At 44.7% G+C, this 14596-nt stretch overlaps 1 protein-coding gene across 1 annotated transcript; it reads left to right on the forward strand.

The window, feature by feature from the left end:
* Window positions 1-575: 575 nt before the first annotated feature.
* Window positions 576-14353, forward strand: ccdc92ba (coiled-coil domain containing 92Ba; the record flags this gene model as incomplete). Its single annotated transcript, XM_080460119.1, has 3 exons — window positions 576-708; window positions 7337-7384; window positions 13635-14353. 3 exons carry the CDS (start codon window positions 576-578, stop codon window positions 14351-14353), a joined length of 900 nt encoding a protein of 299 aa, XP_080316245.1.
* Between the last annotated feature and the right edge of the window lie 243 nt (window positions 14354-14596).

A 14596-nucleotide genomic window follows, 5' to 3' on the forward strand; every position in this document is an offset into this window, starting at 1 on the left:
ATTTACCCTGCAGCCTCTTCCTCTTCTTCCTCTTCATCGTCTTCCTCCATCCAAACGGCGTCACACGCGTCCGAGAGGCGCTTCATCGCTCTGGAAAAGAAGCGTCTGAGTGAATTCCGCAGCCGGCAGCGTTCGGATCAGCTCAGGCAGAATGCACCGACCCCAGGATGTTTTTATAACGAATCACATCTCTTCCTGTTTCTTCTACTTGACAGCAATTTAGAGGTAAGCAAAAACTACTTAAATGGACTTTTCTTACAGTCGAACGCAAAGCTCTCTGAGGTTATTGATCTGGATGCAATCTTGACAGGATGTGCGTGGTTTGTGCTTTTTTTTTTTTTTCTTCCTGCTGATTTCTCTGGTCATCAATACCTTATTTATAGCGTCAACATGACCTCAATTCAGAAGAAGCGCTTCTCTCGGTGGCTGACTTGAGCGATGCTTACTGGTGTTATCTGAAACTCACAACAGACGGGCTCTGTTCAAAGAGAGAAGGGCGCTTGTGGGAGTGAAACACCATGAGCCAGTCCCATCCTCCCTCTGACTCTGCTCCCTCTGTTTCTCCAGCCTCTGCCATGGGGGATGAGAGCCGCCTGCCTCGGCAGATAGAGAGCGTGGAGAGGAGCGTGGTCTTCCTCCGACAGGAGCACCTCACTTTGCTCCACGGCCTCCACCTGGAGATCCTCTCGCTGCAGAAACGATGCTCAGGTGAGGGTGACACTGCTGCTGGTGTGTGTGTGTGTGTGTGTGTGTGTGTGTGTGTGTGTGTGTGTGTGTGTGTGTGTGTGTGTGTGTGTGTGTGTCTGCGTGTGTGTGTCTGCGTGTGTGTGTGCGTGTGTGTGTGTGTGTGTGTGTGTGTGTGTGTGTGTGTGTGTGTGTGTGTGTGTGTGTGTGTGTTTGTGTGTGTGTGTGTGTGTGTGTGTGTGTGTGTTTGTGTGTGTGTTTGTGTGTGTGTGTTTGTGTGTGTGTGTGTGTGTGTGTGTGTGTGTGTGTGTGTGTGTGTGTGTGTGTGTGTGTGTGTGTGTGTGTGTGTGTGTGTGTGAGAGAGAGAGAGAGAGAGAGAGAGAACTTTTGTGACCCCTAAGGACTCACCAACAAAATGTTTTCCTATTTACTAATGCATGGATTGAGCTGAGCTGAAGGCAAGAATAAAAACTAAGAGGTGCATATACTGCTTATCTATCTATCTATCTATCTATCTATCTATCTATCTATCTATCTATCTATCTATCTATCTATCTATCTATCTCGAGAAGCATCCTTCAGGCTAATCCTCTTTTGGCATCGCTGGCATATTATTTGGAGCTGTTCATTAATCAGCATGGACTCCTATCGTTGACCTTTTGCCCTCAGAGAAAGGATTTACAAAGAGTTTGAATAGCAGGCTTAGCAAACTGGAATGAACACCATCCATTGGCCTTTTTGAAATGTGTTTTTTTTTTTTTTTTTCCTGGTTTTATAATAATCCATTAAGCCTGCACTCAGATCTTCTCTCCAGGTAGAGCTTCAGTTTGGATGATTACACTTTGTGTTGAACCACAACACTACATTCTGCACTGCATAATGCACTTTTGTGACTCTTTGATTGCAATTGTGTGTTCATGCCTCATTGTTCATTAAATGCGAGTGTGCAGCATCCATCAGTGCCAGACAATACTCCACTCCACGGTGATGTCATGCTACGATTCCTGTAGATTGCATCATTTCCTCTTCAGGGCCTAATGGACATGGCTTCCATTTAATCAAAACATGCATGTGTGTGTGTGTGTGTGTGTGAGATCACACACACATGCTGGGTTTTTGCTAATCCCACGAGGATTGCCTGTTTAATTTCATTGACATACGCGAGGAGCTCGTCTCTCCATTGCTGACCTCTACTCCAACTCCAACCTAAGCCTCCTAATAAGTAACTTAACCCCCCCCCCCCCCCCCCCCCCCAACCAAAAAAAAAAAAGGCCCTGTAATTATCAGATGTGAATGGAAGATGAATCCAGCGCAGTAGCAACCAACACACATCTATTGGTTTATTGTCACACACACAATAAATCCCCAGAAAGACGCACACACAGATATCCATCGTAGTTAATCCATAGATTTTATAGCTTTAGTAATCCATAGGAAGAGGATTGTGTGGTGCATGAACAGGGTAGGAGGGGGGGAGGGTTTTCTATCTGGGTATGTGACAGAGGACGATGGGGGGTGGGGGGGTGGGGGTGCGGGGGGTCTCAGAGTCAGTTGTTAAAAACGACTTCCTCCACCCTCCTGGAGTTCCCCTGCACTGTCACATCTGCTCAGTCCCACTGTGTGTGGCAGGGACACAGAGGAACTACTCCCTCCTTTGTACTTTGACTTTTCCCTTTTCTTTCTCCCTCCTTGAGGCTTCCTGGTGTAATTACGCTGCTCAGCTCACACTGAACTTTAACAGATTTTTTTTTGGTCAAAGTAGAGCTGCACTTCTATTTGTGTTGTGTCTCTTGAAAAAAAACAAAAAAAACAAGATAATACATGACGAAACCTTCAGGAAGGTTTTGTTTTTTAAATAAATAAAATAAGTACATGATGTGGAGCTTCAATTGACCTTTGGCTAAGCCCCGCCCTCAAACACACACGAACCAATGGCATTTAACTCCCAACTGCCTGGACGAGGACAAATGTTCTCATGAGAGCTGGTGACACTTTTGTTGTTTTCTGTCCTATCTAAGTCATTTAAGACGCAATAATGGTCGAACGAAGTGCCTGGGGCGCATGCACAACGATACGAGATATCCTGAAAAGACAAAGTACAGTGTTTACTTTATCCCATTTCCCAAACAAAACATGGACAAATGTTTCCTGTGGATGAAGCACAACTATAAACAAGGAATGGAGGTCTACATTTGTTCCAAAAGTAAGACAATGTCTTGTATAATCTAAGCTGTGCGCCTGTTGCCGTGGGATTTCTACACTGACAGCTGGAATTTAAACCTGCGGTCTGCTGTGACGGCTTGTCCAAGTTAACAAAAGTAACTTAGGGGCGGGGCTTAGCCAGAGGTCAGTTGTGGCACGGGGCACCACCGTGTGTGTCCCCTGTATCCCCTTGACCCCTTCATTAAACATTCACTGGATCCACTCCTGTTTTAGTCAGAAACTAACCAGAACTGTTGGGTACAGGATGGAGACTTAGTGGGCATTTAAACCAGACGATCGCAGTAATGCGGTAATGCATTAATGCAGTAATGCGACGTCAAGGATGAAAGCTCCCTTTGGACACTAAAAAATAAGTGAGAAAGTGCACATGAACACAGGCATGAAACTTGAACGTAAACAAACCACAACATGAACGAGACATTAAACACAAGCAACCACAAACAACAAAAGAAGTAAAAAAAATTAAACATAAAAAAAAAGAAAATTTCATATGAATTTTATGTGTGCCTGCCACTTGCATTTTGTGTTTTTCACAACAAATCCCATCTCCTTTATCTGGCAAATTTTTTGCTATGTTTTGCAATTTTGTTTGCAGAAACGTTAACAAAATCATAGCACACTATTCCCAAGTTTTCCTCACATTCTGTTATGCTTTTTGTGTACGTGTTCCTACTTTCACCAAAATTCCATCCCCTTTGAATGGTAAATCTTTTTGCAGTTGTTTTGCGGAAACTCGTTCCCGAATTGGCAAATGTTATAGCGACACTATTCTCGAATTTTCCACACATTTTGATCAGCTTTTTACATATATATATACGTGCTCCCAACAACTCCGAAAATCCGGTGGAAGAAAAATAATGATAATTAAAAAAAAGCTGCCTAATACAGTAATCATTGCACCTCAACTCTTAAGGAGGAAGACCCACAGAATTTGAATAACAAATGAACCAAACACAGAATATTTGCTATTTAAAAAAATAACATTAACGTCCTACGCCACATTCTACAGGCGATGTTACCAGAGATCGGCAAGCGTCATGCGGCGAATGTACAAGCGAAAACAAAACAAAGAATAATGACGGAGGCCATAAGTTCAGGAAGCTGTCCAAATGTAAATGAGGCTGGAAAACTGGTTATAGGCTAATGCAGCTTGTCGGAGGGATCCGTGTTTGCTGCCAGCTCACGAATACGTACGGTTACTGCAAGGTTGAGTCCAAAATGTTTTGTGTGTGTTTTAGTTCTGTGTTTGTAGCGTCAACGTCTTCCCTCATCAAACCACACGCTCCTCTGTCTCCTTGAATTGAATGAAAATTAGATTTTTCAAACTCATAACGTGTTTATTTTGTGTCACAGCAAATAAATTAGGAGCATGTGACTTCCTTTGCCCTTGAAGATCATCTTTGCAGCCTTCAAGGTTGTGCCGGTGAAAGAAAAAAACCTTGAATACTCAGTTAAGCTGCAGGAGATAAGCCTGAGATATGTGAGGTTTGCGACGTGCAGGCGGCCTCACTTTCACTGTTTCCAGTAATATTCATCACAATGGGGTTCCTGTGGTTAAATGAACTTCGGTGAATCCTTGTGGCAGTAGCAGGGGAGGATAATAACTAGAAGTGAGAGTTCTCGAGGTCTCCCTCGTTTGGCAGCCGCGGTTTAATACTATATCCAGCGATCGCAAAGCGTGTCTCAGTGGAGCGGCTCCCTTTCGCCTTTCCTCCCTCCCTCCCTTCTTTTTTTTCCTCCCTTACGTCTGTCGTCCTCCCCGCTTCTCCTCATGTGTCCGCCTCTCTTCATGCCAGCTGCATGGGTGGGTGTGTTACGCTGACTGCAGAGGGAAAAAAAGAAAGGGTGTGACAGGGGGAGCAAGAAGAGGAGGAATGCGGTCTACAACTAACACGCATCGCTCTAGTTTCACCCAAATCATCTTTTACCTCATAATTACCTCCTCTTCACGGTTCATTATGTTTGACAATGATCGCATTATATTCTTAGTTGGGAAGCAATAAATCTCTACTTGTCTCATATACTTTGTCTTGAGAAACATTAGATATTATCTTTAATTTTAGGTAGACGTATTCGATGTAAAGCAGGAGTGTCAAACATGAATCCCAAGAGCCACAACCAGGCCAGAGGGTCTAATCTGGACCACATTATGACCCCGGTATACTCAAAGAAGACATTAACTGCAATTCTCTGATAAAAGTAACCACTGTTTTTCATTTGTCCCGTTCAATACGCACCGTTTTCTGAAAAATAGCAGTCATAAGTTAAGACAGCTATTCTTAAGAAAGACTTCTCCTTCCCCCTCGCATAACAACGCGTTGCAAATTGCAAATTTAGTATCCAAAGGCCACGGACAAAACTCCGTTAGGCACCAAGCGAGCGAACTTGTCCGCCATGGCTAACTACACACCAGAATTTGTTGTGATGCGTCAGGATGCGGTTTGATGAGGTCATCGACTGTGCGCCGGTGAACATCTCAGGACCTCCAATGCCAAGCGTTTATTCGCACAGGCAGTATTTTACTGACTTATTTCATCTGATAACGATATTTACAGACATCATGTTGATATCGGTCTGGAATTATCAGGCCTCCCTCGTCATAACACAACATTCAAACCCAGAATGAATAGCAGATGGTAGTAACACCTATATTAATACAGTAGTATATTAGAATGAAAGCTATGCTGTGGTGTTGAGTTTGTGAGAACACCCTGAAAAAAATCAACAACCACACATTTCATCTGGATAAAAACAGGATATCAGTACATGGCTGGAACTAAAACGAAATTGACTGGACTGATGAAGGCCTTAGTTCGTGGCTCTGTGAACAAAGATGCAAAGCAAATGGACACAAACGTGCGTGACTGTGCTGAAGTCTGCGCTGAACAAGCTGAATGTGTGGATTTCCCCCGAGGCTTTGAATGACCATCAAGATGACTGACAGGCCTGACAACATCAGCAGTCGTTCCCCCTTCACCGTCACTTCATCCTCTAATATGGTCTCATGACAGTACTGCAGAGTGGTCAGACACTAATATGGCATCAAATCGTCTTTGAATACAACAGTAGGTATAATAATAATAATAAATAATAATAATAATACTATAATACTATCATAATAATTGTAATGATCTTGGTGAGATCCTCAGAGTCCCACCACTCATCACCCCTGCTGCTTCCCAGTCCTGCGAGAAAGTGAAACGGCTTTGATCAAAAAGGGTTTCGTCATCCAAAACACGATACGTACAAGCCGCTGAATGCCCAGCGCCTCTAAACTCGCTGTCTTTTTATGGCACTGGTGAAATGCATTCCCTAATGTAGGACATAAAAGCTCATCTGCACTGTCACAGGGATTATTGCAGCGTTTTTACGAGGGGCGCAGTACACAACCCCACTTGAAACTGCTGCAGAACAAGTCAAGGAAATGTATTTTTCAAAAGAGGCTCTTTGCGGATTCATATATAGATTCGCAATGAAACGAAAAGACCACATTTCCCTCCTTTTTTGTGGATTTGAATGGCCCGACTTACTACAAACCATGAAAATATCCGGACGTATAGATGCCCCCGTCAGCATTAAATCTAAATATAATTATGTTATGTTAGTCAGCACATGTTTAAGTGCTCTCATAAATACACAGCACAGCTTTCAGGCTGCCTCCTTTTATTGGAAACTACTTCCTCGGAAAAAAACAACTGGGTGGGAGGATTCTGTAAATTACAACATGTCAAGAGAGACAAACGGTATGGATGCCTCCAGTGGAGCTGTTCTTATGCAAACAACATTGATTATGTCATGTCTCTTTCACAAGAACGGAATTAATGGTAGCGAATCAACAAACTAACAACAAATGGGAAGTTGCACTCCGGTGTAAAACCAGCTCAACCAACCTTCCTGTAATCACCACTGTTGGCTTGTATTGGTGTTGTTAAAGCTTGGGCTTTATAACGTGACGCCACCAGACAGCAGGTTGTAGATGATTTGCTAAAAATAGCTGAGATTACATTGCTTAGCATTGAGCATTTCTCTCGGCTTATTTGGGTTTCTTTTTTGTTTGTTTCGCACGTCTACTTGAACCACATTGCTGCACTGCTATTTTTATCTAATTGGATCCAGTGAGTAATGCTAATATGTCTGTACAGCCACTGTAAAAGATGATTTTTTTTTTCCCCTCGCCGTCTGTGACTGCAGCAGGACACCGTTGGTCTCCTCAGTCTTTGATGTAAAGTTTCAGATTTTGTTTAATAAATTATGCATGTGACAAAAATGTGCCGGAGACTGCATCGGGCATCTGTTATGCTCACCAGCAGCAGAAAACAGAAAAAGTCAGTGTACAGTGCTATCGTGTTGCCTATGTTCAACCTCAAATCAAATCATTTCTTTCTCTGTGACGCTTCTTTCATTTACGTTTTTGTCTTTCCCTTTTCAGAGCTGACGAGTGAGCTGAAGGTGAAGCCTCCCGGCAGGAGCCAAATCGGTACGGTAAACTTCCTGACATCACGCATCTGATTTTCTTCATTAGTGCTCTCTCTAAATAATCACTTTCTGTCTGTATTTGTGCTGGAGGGTTTGTTGTTGTCATCTTTAGTTTTAGAGACACAATGGGCCCGCTCAGACCGGTGAACGGACAACTCATCCACTAAACTGCAGCCCCGGACATTTCGTCCACGACTACTTTTTCCAGCATTATTGATTCGAGGGATTGGATTTCAAAGTATATTTGACACAAAAACATTAGATATTAAGTATATTTGACATGTTAATGAGCTGCGGGGCTCATACAGTAGCTAACATGCTAAACACTTGACGTATACTAGATATATGAAAAATATATAAAATATAAATTAGAAATAATATAGTAAAAGTACATTGTACAGGATTTATTTTCTCCAGCAGAGACTGACGGAGGCTATGGAGCGCTCTTACTGCGCATCTCTCCCTTGTCAGGCTGAACAGTTGAGATCGGATTGTGTTACTACCTCTACGTCACTTCCGCTAAATGGCATGGTTACGGTTTAAGATGCGTCTCTGACCACCTCGGGAAGTGGTTTGAGTGCCTGTTCACACTTGTCTTTGACGCTCGCCACATGTAATCAGATCACCCGTTAAAGCCAGGTGTGAACGGGCCCATGAGACAAACGCGTGTTTACATCTCCCCAAGCAAGTTTGTCCTTATCACACTAAACATTTAAACTGTCTCTCTGCGTCACATCCCTCATCCGTCCCCCGCTGGGGACAGATCCCTGTCAGCCTCCCTCCTCCATCTTCTCACCCACGAGGGGAGCAAAGTCTGGGACTATCAGGCCAGATAATGAGTGCTAAGCAAATCTATGTTTAGGCTCTTCTTTCACACGTGCCATTATCCTGTGTGAATTCAGTGTTCTTCGGCCACAAGGGGGGGACTCACGGTGAAGGTACAAACAGATACAAAGGCAGCGCAACATGTTTTGGTGTTTTGTGGCATCTGCATGCAGGAACTGGAAGATGGGCACCATTTTTGTCACAGCAAATTAGAACCAGAGGAGAAAGGGAGCGCTCAAAAGTGTGTGGAGCGGAGGGAGGGGTCGTGCTCGGCTGCATTACTCAGCTATTAGATCCCATCTCCTTTTTCCAGGACAGGTTATCCCCTGATCCATCAATACCAGCTCAGCCCTCTGTTCTCCTTCCACCCGGACAAATTGATCCATCCTCGTTTTCTTTTCCTGCTCTCGTTTTTCCTCGAGGTCCCAGTGGAGGTGTCCGCTTACAGACTTTGCTGAAAACTAAAGAGATATAGTGCCGGGGAAAGCGGTGGAAGGAGAGAAGTGGCAGGAGGTGGGGAGGAGTGTGATTAAAGGAAAAGACAGGGCGTCTGACTGCGGTCAGCTGCGGAATGTGGAGGACAGTAGAGGCATATAAAGAGGTATAAAGATCGTATTAGGTACTTTATTGTTGGCATATGAGCTTATCATCCCTCCGAAGAGTCATCCAGGAAAGTAAAGAGGGTGTTTTTATATATTCAGCATGTGATAAGTTGGGGAGAAGTGGGTTGTGTCCATTTACCTCACCTTTATCTTTATAGCAGGGAGGAAAGTTGAGAATCAGAATTTATTTATTTTTTACGAGGAAACTTACATATAAGGTTTTCATTGTTCAATTCAATTCAACTTTTTAAGGCACGTTTGCAGAGACAACCTGATTCATTGGCAATAAAAAGCAGAGTAAGTAAGGTGTGTTACTTTTCTCACTAAGTTACTATAGCTCAATTTATAATTTGGATTTTTCCTCATTGCATTCACATGACATTTATTTGTGGAAATATGTGTTTTCACAAAACAAATGTCAGTTTCAAACTTCACAATATTTCGTCATACTTAAAAAGTAATAAAAGAAAACCTTGGAAAAGAAAGCCTCTTAACCCTTGTCGTCAGATTTCTTCACATTTTCACCTGTGCTTTTAAATAAAAAAAAAAAAAAAAACACAGTGAAAAACAAAAGTTAAACAAAACAAATTAACCAAATGTTTGAAAAGGAGCAGGACGATGTATATATTTATAAATTCCTACCGTCTTCTCACAATAAACATATTCGTTAACAGAAACACATCACCCTCTCACCTAAACCTCAGTACCTATATAAGAAACCTTAATTATGAGTTATTCAAAATAAATATACAATGCAGCCCGTCAGCATATAACCCCTCTTCATTTGAATACATTCCTAGAATGGTCCTCCTATACCTCTTTTTAGTGCTTTAAAGTAGTGCTTCCCTTCAACTCCTCACCTGCCTCTGGGATTCTCCCAAACCCCCCATCATCCACCAGGATTCTCCTCCCAGAAAGATTTGTGCAGGCAGGAGGGTCAGAGCCGGCCTCTGAGGATGTAATCTCCCTCTCCAGCTCCAGCTCAGTCAGCCTGCAGGGCTACCGCACTGAGTCAGGGCTTTTTATCCATAACTTACTCTCCTCCGGGGAATATTGCTGGAAGCAAAGAGGACAAAGGTTGTCCGCAGAATAAAAAAAACAAACAAAAAAAAAACACAAAGGAAAATAGGCAGGATACTGTGGTAAAGCTGACCTCGGTACAGACGAGCAGAAAAGACCTCAGGTAGGAATCTGTAGCTCTGTAGGTGGGAATATACTCTGTTACTGCTCCGTGAATCTATTTTAATGAGTGACTATAAGGACTCTGCAAACGCTCATGGTGCAGCTTTAAATGTGCCTTGATATTAAGAAGTAAAGCAGGTTTGAACTCCAAACATCATTTCTCAATGATCTGCACTGTCTGCTTTCTTCTCACTTTCTGCGCTCCACCTACTGCATAGAAATACTGCACATGGCCGGCGCTGTGTGGAGACGCTCAGCCGATCAAAGCGTGATATTAGAAATACCACATGACATGGGAACCTGGGTGCCTTCGTCTAATAGGAAGAAAACTGAACTTACAAAACATATACACACATAGACTCTACGTTCTAATTATCAAACTCTACTATATCTTTCCTGATATGGATTGCATGCAGGGTATTTGGAACAAAAGGTATGCCACATTGTTTGACGGAAATAAAAGTTATAAGCCTAAAGAGGGCTAAATTCAAGCATTCACACCATTATGTGTCACTCTGGCAATGCTCATCCTGTTCCTCTTCTTTCTAGAGACCAGGTACATCATAATACTACTATTTGTGACATTTACCTCAGCGGAATGCAAAACTGGTGAAATATTTGTCAGAAAAGCTGAGGTGGAAACAAATGGCCTCTATTTTTTCAAGTCATTTGTTTACTTTAGATAATCTCATTATGTTGCAACTCAAATTAATTTTAAAACCAGCAGATTATCAGGACAGGGGAGACAGACACTCACACCTACAGGCAATTTAGAGACAGAATTTTTCTCTCAAATTATATTTATGGACTTTTGGAGAATTTTGTAATGGAGAAAAACTCCCACACGCACAGGGAGAAAAGGCAACCACCACACCAAAGTGCTCCAGCCCTGGTTTCAGACATGAGATATCCTGTCCATGAGACAAGGGGTTACCTTACACATGTTAAGTTTGTCTCTGTGAATCAGGATCATGAATCTGCAAACCTTGTGGCTTCGTGAAAATTAGAGACGAACTCCATCCTCTTGAAGGATGCGAAACAGATTTTGGGGGGAAATTGTCAACAACTGCCGGGACCGACTTCAAATTCACTGTGTTATTTTCTCTGTTACCAATCATCCTTGTCAGATTTTGAGAGGAAACTGGAAATTATCCAGATTGTTGCTTCTTTTTTTTGGGGGGGGGGGGGGGTTGTTAGCTGCTGTCATTGTCTCCTAACACAAATATGATGTGAACCATCTCTGAGTAATGCTTCTTTGTGAACACTCAGCGCGGTGAAAGCCAAACAAAGGCTCAGCTTCACCACACAGAAGAGACAACTGCACTGCATCATTGGATATGTAGTTGCTGCTGTAAATAAGATAAGATATCCCTTTATTTATCTCGCATGTGGAGAAATTCGCAGTGGTACAGCAGGATAGTACAGAGAAAGAAGCACACATAGCAGAAACTAAAAAAAAGAAGATAAAATACAATATAATAGAAAAATATGCACACGGTGCCTATAAGTGTGGACATGTACAGAATATGGGGGTGGATGTATTTTACATAGTAAATACGTTCTTATAGATTATTATAGTTATTGCACCACTTCTTGCCCAGTTGGAGTGGAGTGATATTGTCCGGTGGTGGTGTGCAGTGGTCTACTGGGAGCAGGCTTGGTTGAAGAGTCTGACTGCAGCAGGGAGGAAGGACCGGCGGCATCTCTCCTTCAGACACCGCGGGTGGAGAAGCCTGTCACTGAAGGAGCTGCCCAGTGATGTGACGGTACCATGTAGGGGGTGGGAGACGGTCTCCATCAGGGATGAAAGCTTCTTCAACATCCTCCTGTCTCCCACCACCTCCACAGGGTCCAGGGGGCAGCCCAGGACAGAGCTGGCCTTCCTCACCAGTTTGTTCAGTTGGTTCCTGTCTGCAGCCGGAGTGCTGCTGCTCCAGCAGACCACTCCGTAGAAGATGGCTGATGTCACCACTGAGTCATAAAAGGTCCTCAGGAGCGCTCCCTGCACTCCAAAGGACCTGAGACTCCGCAGCAGATGGAGTCTGCTCTGGCCCTTCTTGTAGAGAGCTTGTGTGTTGTCAGACCAGTCCAGTTTATTGTTCAGGTGAACACCCAGGTACTTATAAGAGTCCACTATCTCAATGTCCTTTCCCTGAATGTTCACCGGTGTGGGGGGGGAGTGGGTCTCCGCCTGCGGAAGTCCACCACCAGCTCTTTGGTTTTACCCGCATTGATCAGGAGGTGGTTCCGCTGGCACCAGTCCACAAAGTCCAGGTTGAGTTCTCTGTACTCCGCCTCGTCGTCGTTGGTGATGAGGCCGACGATGGCGGAGTCATCAGAGAACTTCTGCAGGTGACAGGTGGATGTGTTGTGGGAGAAGTCTGCAGTGTAGAGGGTGAAGAGGAGGGAGCCAGGACAGTCCCCTTTGGAGCCCCCGTACTGCAGATGACCAGGTCAGACACACAGACCCGTGTCCTCACAAACTGTGGCCGGTTGGTCAGGTAGTCCAGGAGCCAGGATGTGAGGTGCGGGTCGACTCCAGTGTGCTGCAGCTTGTCCCCCAGAAGCGTGGGCTGGATGGTGTTGCTGGTTTTTGTCACACATGACAGGCAACGGTGGAAATCTTTCTGACACAGTAAGCAATGCTCCTTCACAAGCAGTCTGAACTAAACATGTTGTCTACATGCATTTTAAAAGGAATGCAGGGTTGCCAGCTATCATGCATTGAGGCCGAACGCTTCGCTATTAACTTCAGGAGGAGTTGAATTGGGTTTATTCATGATATCCTAATTTTGTTGTAAATAAGTGTTGGGTGTTCATCAGTTACAGCAATTATTATGGGTGGAGTTAGAGGCTTTTACTTTGGACAGAGTGGGTAGCGATGCAACGTTTCGCCAAAGAATCGGCTCTTTTAAGTGAACGATGAGAACCAGTGGTGTTCGTTCGTATGTGCAAACTGCCCACGCTTTCTTCACATGTCACCTGTGGACCCGATGAGTCTGAGTTGTCCACACTCCAGTCACGTGAACGCAGCTTTATATGCTCAGTTAATCTAGAGGAGACTGGAGTGAAGCCACATTTACCACTTTACCATGGAGGAGGAGATATTAACATGAAAAACTAACAGACACCGTAGTAGTATTTGAATAACCTTTTCTAGGGATGACCTGCAAGGTGGAGCACAATGCGATATTTGTCAGGAAAACATCTCTTTAGACAGCTACATGAAAACTCAGCACCCGACAGTAATAGAGTCAGATGTCAGAAAAGAACGGACCGACTCCGGCACTAATGAAGGTGACGTCTCCGTCAGTCCCTCTTCCACTGATTCCGCCTGGAAACACAAGCCAATAATTCAGAATGAATCTGTAAATTTGATTGAACTATTTGGTATCTTCTAAAAAAAAAAATTGATGAATAGAACAACGAGCCAGTCTTTTGAATGGCCCCTTTGAAAGGAACGGCTGCTGAAGAGCTGGCTCCCTTCAACAGGAAGTGGGTAAAAGAAGTATACCCATCTCCCAGTCGAACACAGAACCTTTTCGTTTCCTCACACCCCACCCTGCATGTAGCAATATGAAAACACACGTACTCTCAGTGTTTCCAGTCAACATTTGTTTTTTCTGCTCTTTTGTGTGTCAGAGCTGCAGGACGAAGAGGAGCGACTGGAGGCGCGCTGTCGGGACATGGAAAACAACCTGTCAGAGGAGGACTGCACTTTAGGCGAGATTCGTAAGGAGCTGAGCCACAAGGGGGCCTTGGTCGGGGCCCTGAGAGCCAACCTCAAGGAAAAGGAGCGCCATTTTCTGGAGGAGCTCAAACGCCGCAGCCACTGTTCCACCGTCCTCAACACGGAGCTGCAGAAGCAAACGGAGGCGGCGGCGTACCTCTCCTTTCAGCTGCATGCCGCCAGGCAGAAGCTGCACCACCAGCGGATGCAGCAGAGGCAGGGACTCCTCGCCAGGGCCAACTACCAGGGGGCCCAGTACGGCGCCGAGCAGAACTGCCTGTCAGCTCAGACGCTGTCTGGAGCCTCGCCCTCCTCTCCCGTGGTTAAACCCAAGCGCAAGAACATCCGCGTGTCCTCGAGAGTGGAGCGTTCCAGAGAGTGCGTGCCTATAGAGAAGGTGTTGGGCCCTGCGGAGCCCATGGCCATGCCGGACCCCGCCCTCTTCCTCCACCCTCGCAGGCACAGAGTCCGTCCCAGGCACAGTGCCGCACAGAGACCGCCTCCACTGGGGCTGGAGCGAGAGGATGAGGAGGAGGGAGGAGGGGAGGGGCTGGTGGAGCCCCAGGAGGAAGCTGCCAGACTGGTGTCCTCTGCAGCGGCGCCCCCTGCTGCCCAGACCAAGGCAGAGTAATGACCACTGTGACAAGTGCTTTTGGACACTGTAGGAATATTTCCTGTCAGACTGTTATTCTGCACCTTGACTGAGCTCGTCTGTGACTCCTTTTAGCTATTTACCCGTATTACTCCCACCATAGACACTTTTTATTATATACTTTGATATAACTTTAAATAACAAAGTCAGCACACCTTGAGTGGGTCTGAAATTAGAAAGTTGTTTACGCTGCTGTCAGACGTCCAGGGCCTTATTTCAGAG

Source organism: Lipophrys pholis, assembly GCF_963383615.2.
Source record: "Lipophrys pholis genome assembly, chromosome: 3".
NCBI classification, from domain to species: domain Eukaryota; kingdom Metazoa; phylum Chordata; class Actinopteri; order Blenniiformes; family Blenniidae; genus Lipophrys; species Lipophrys pholis.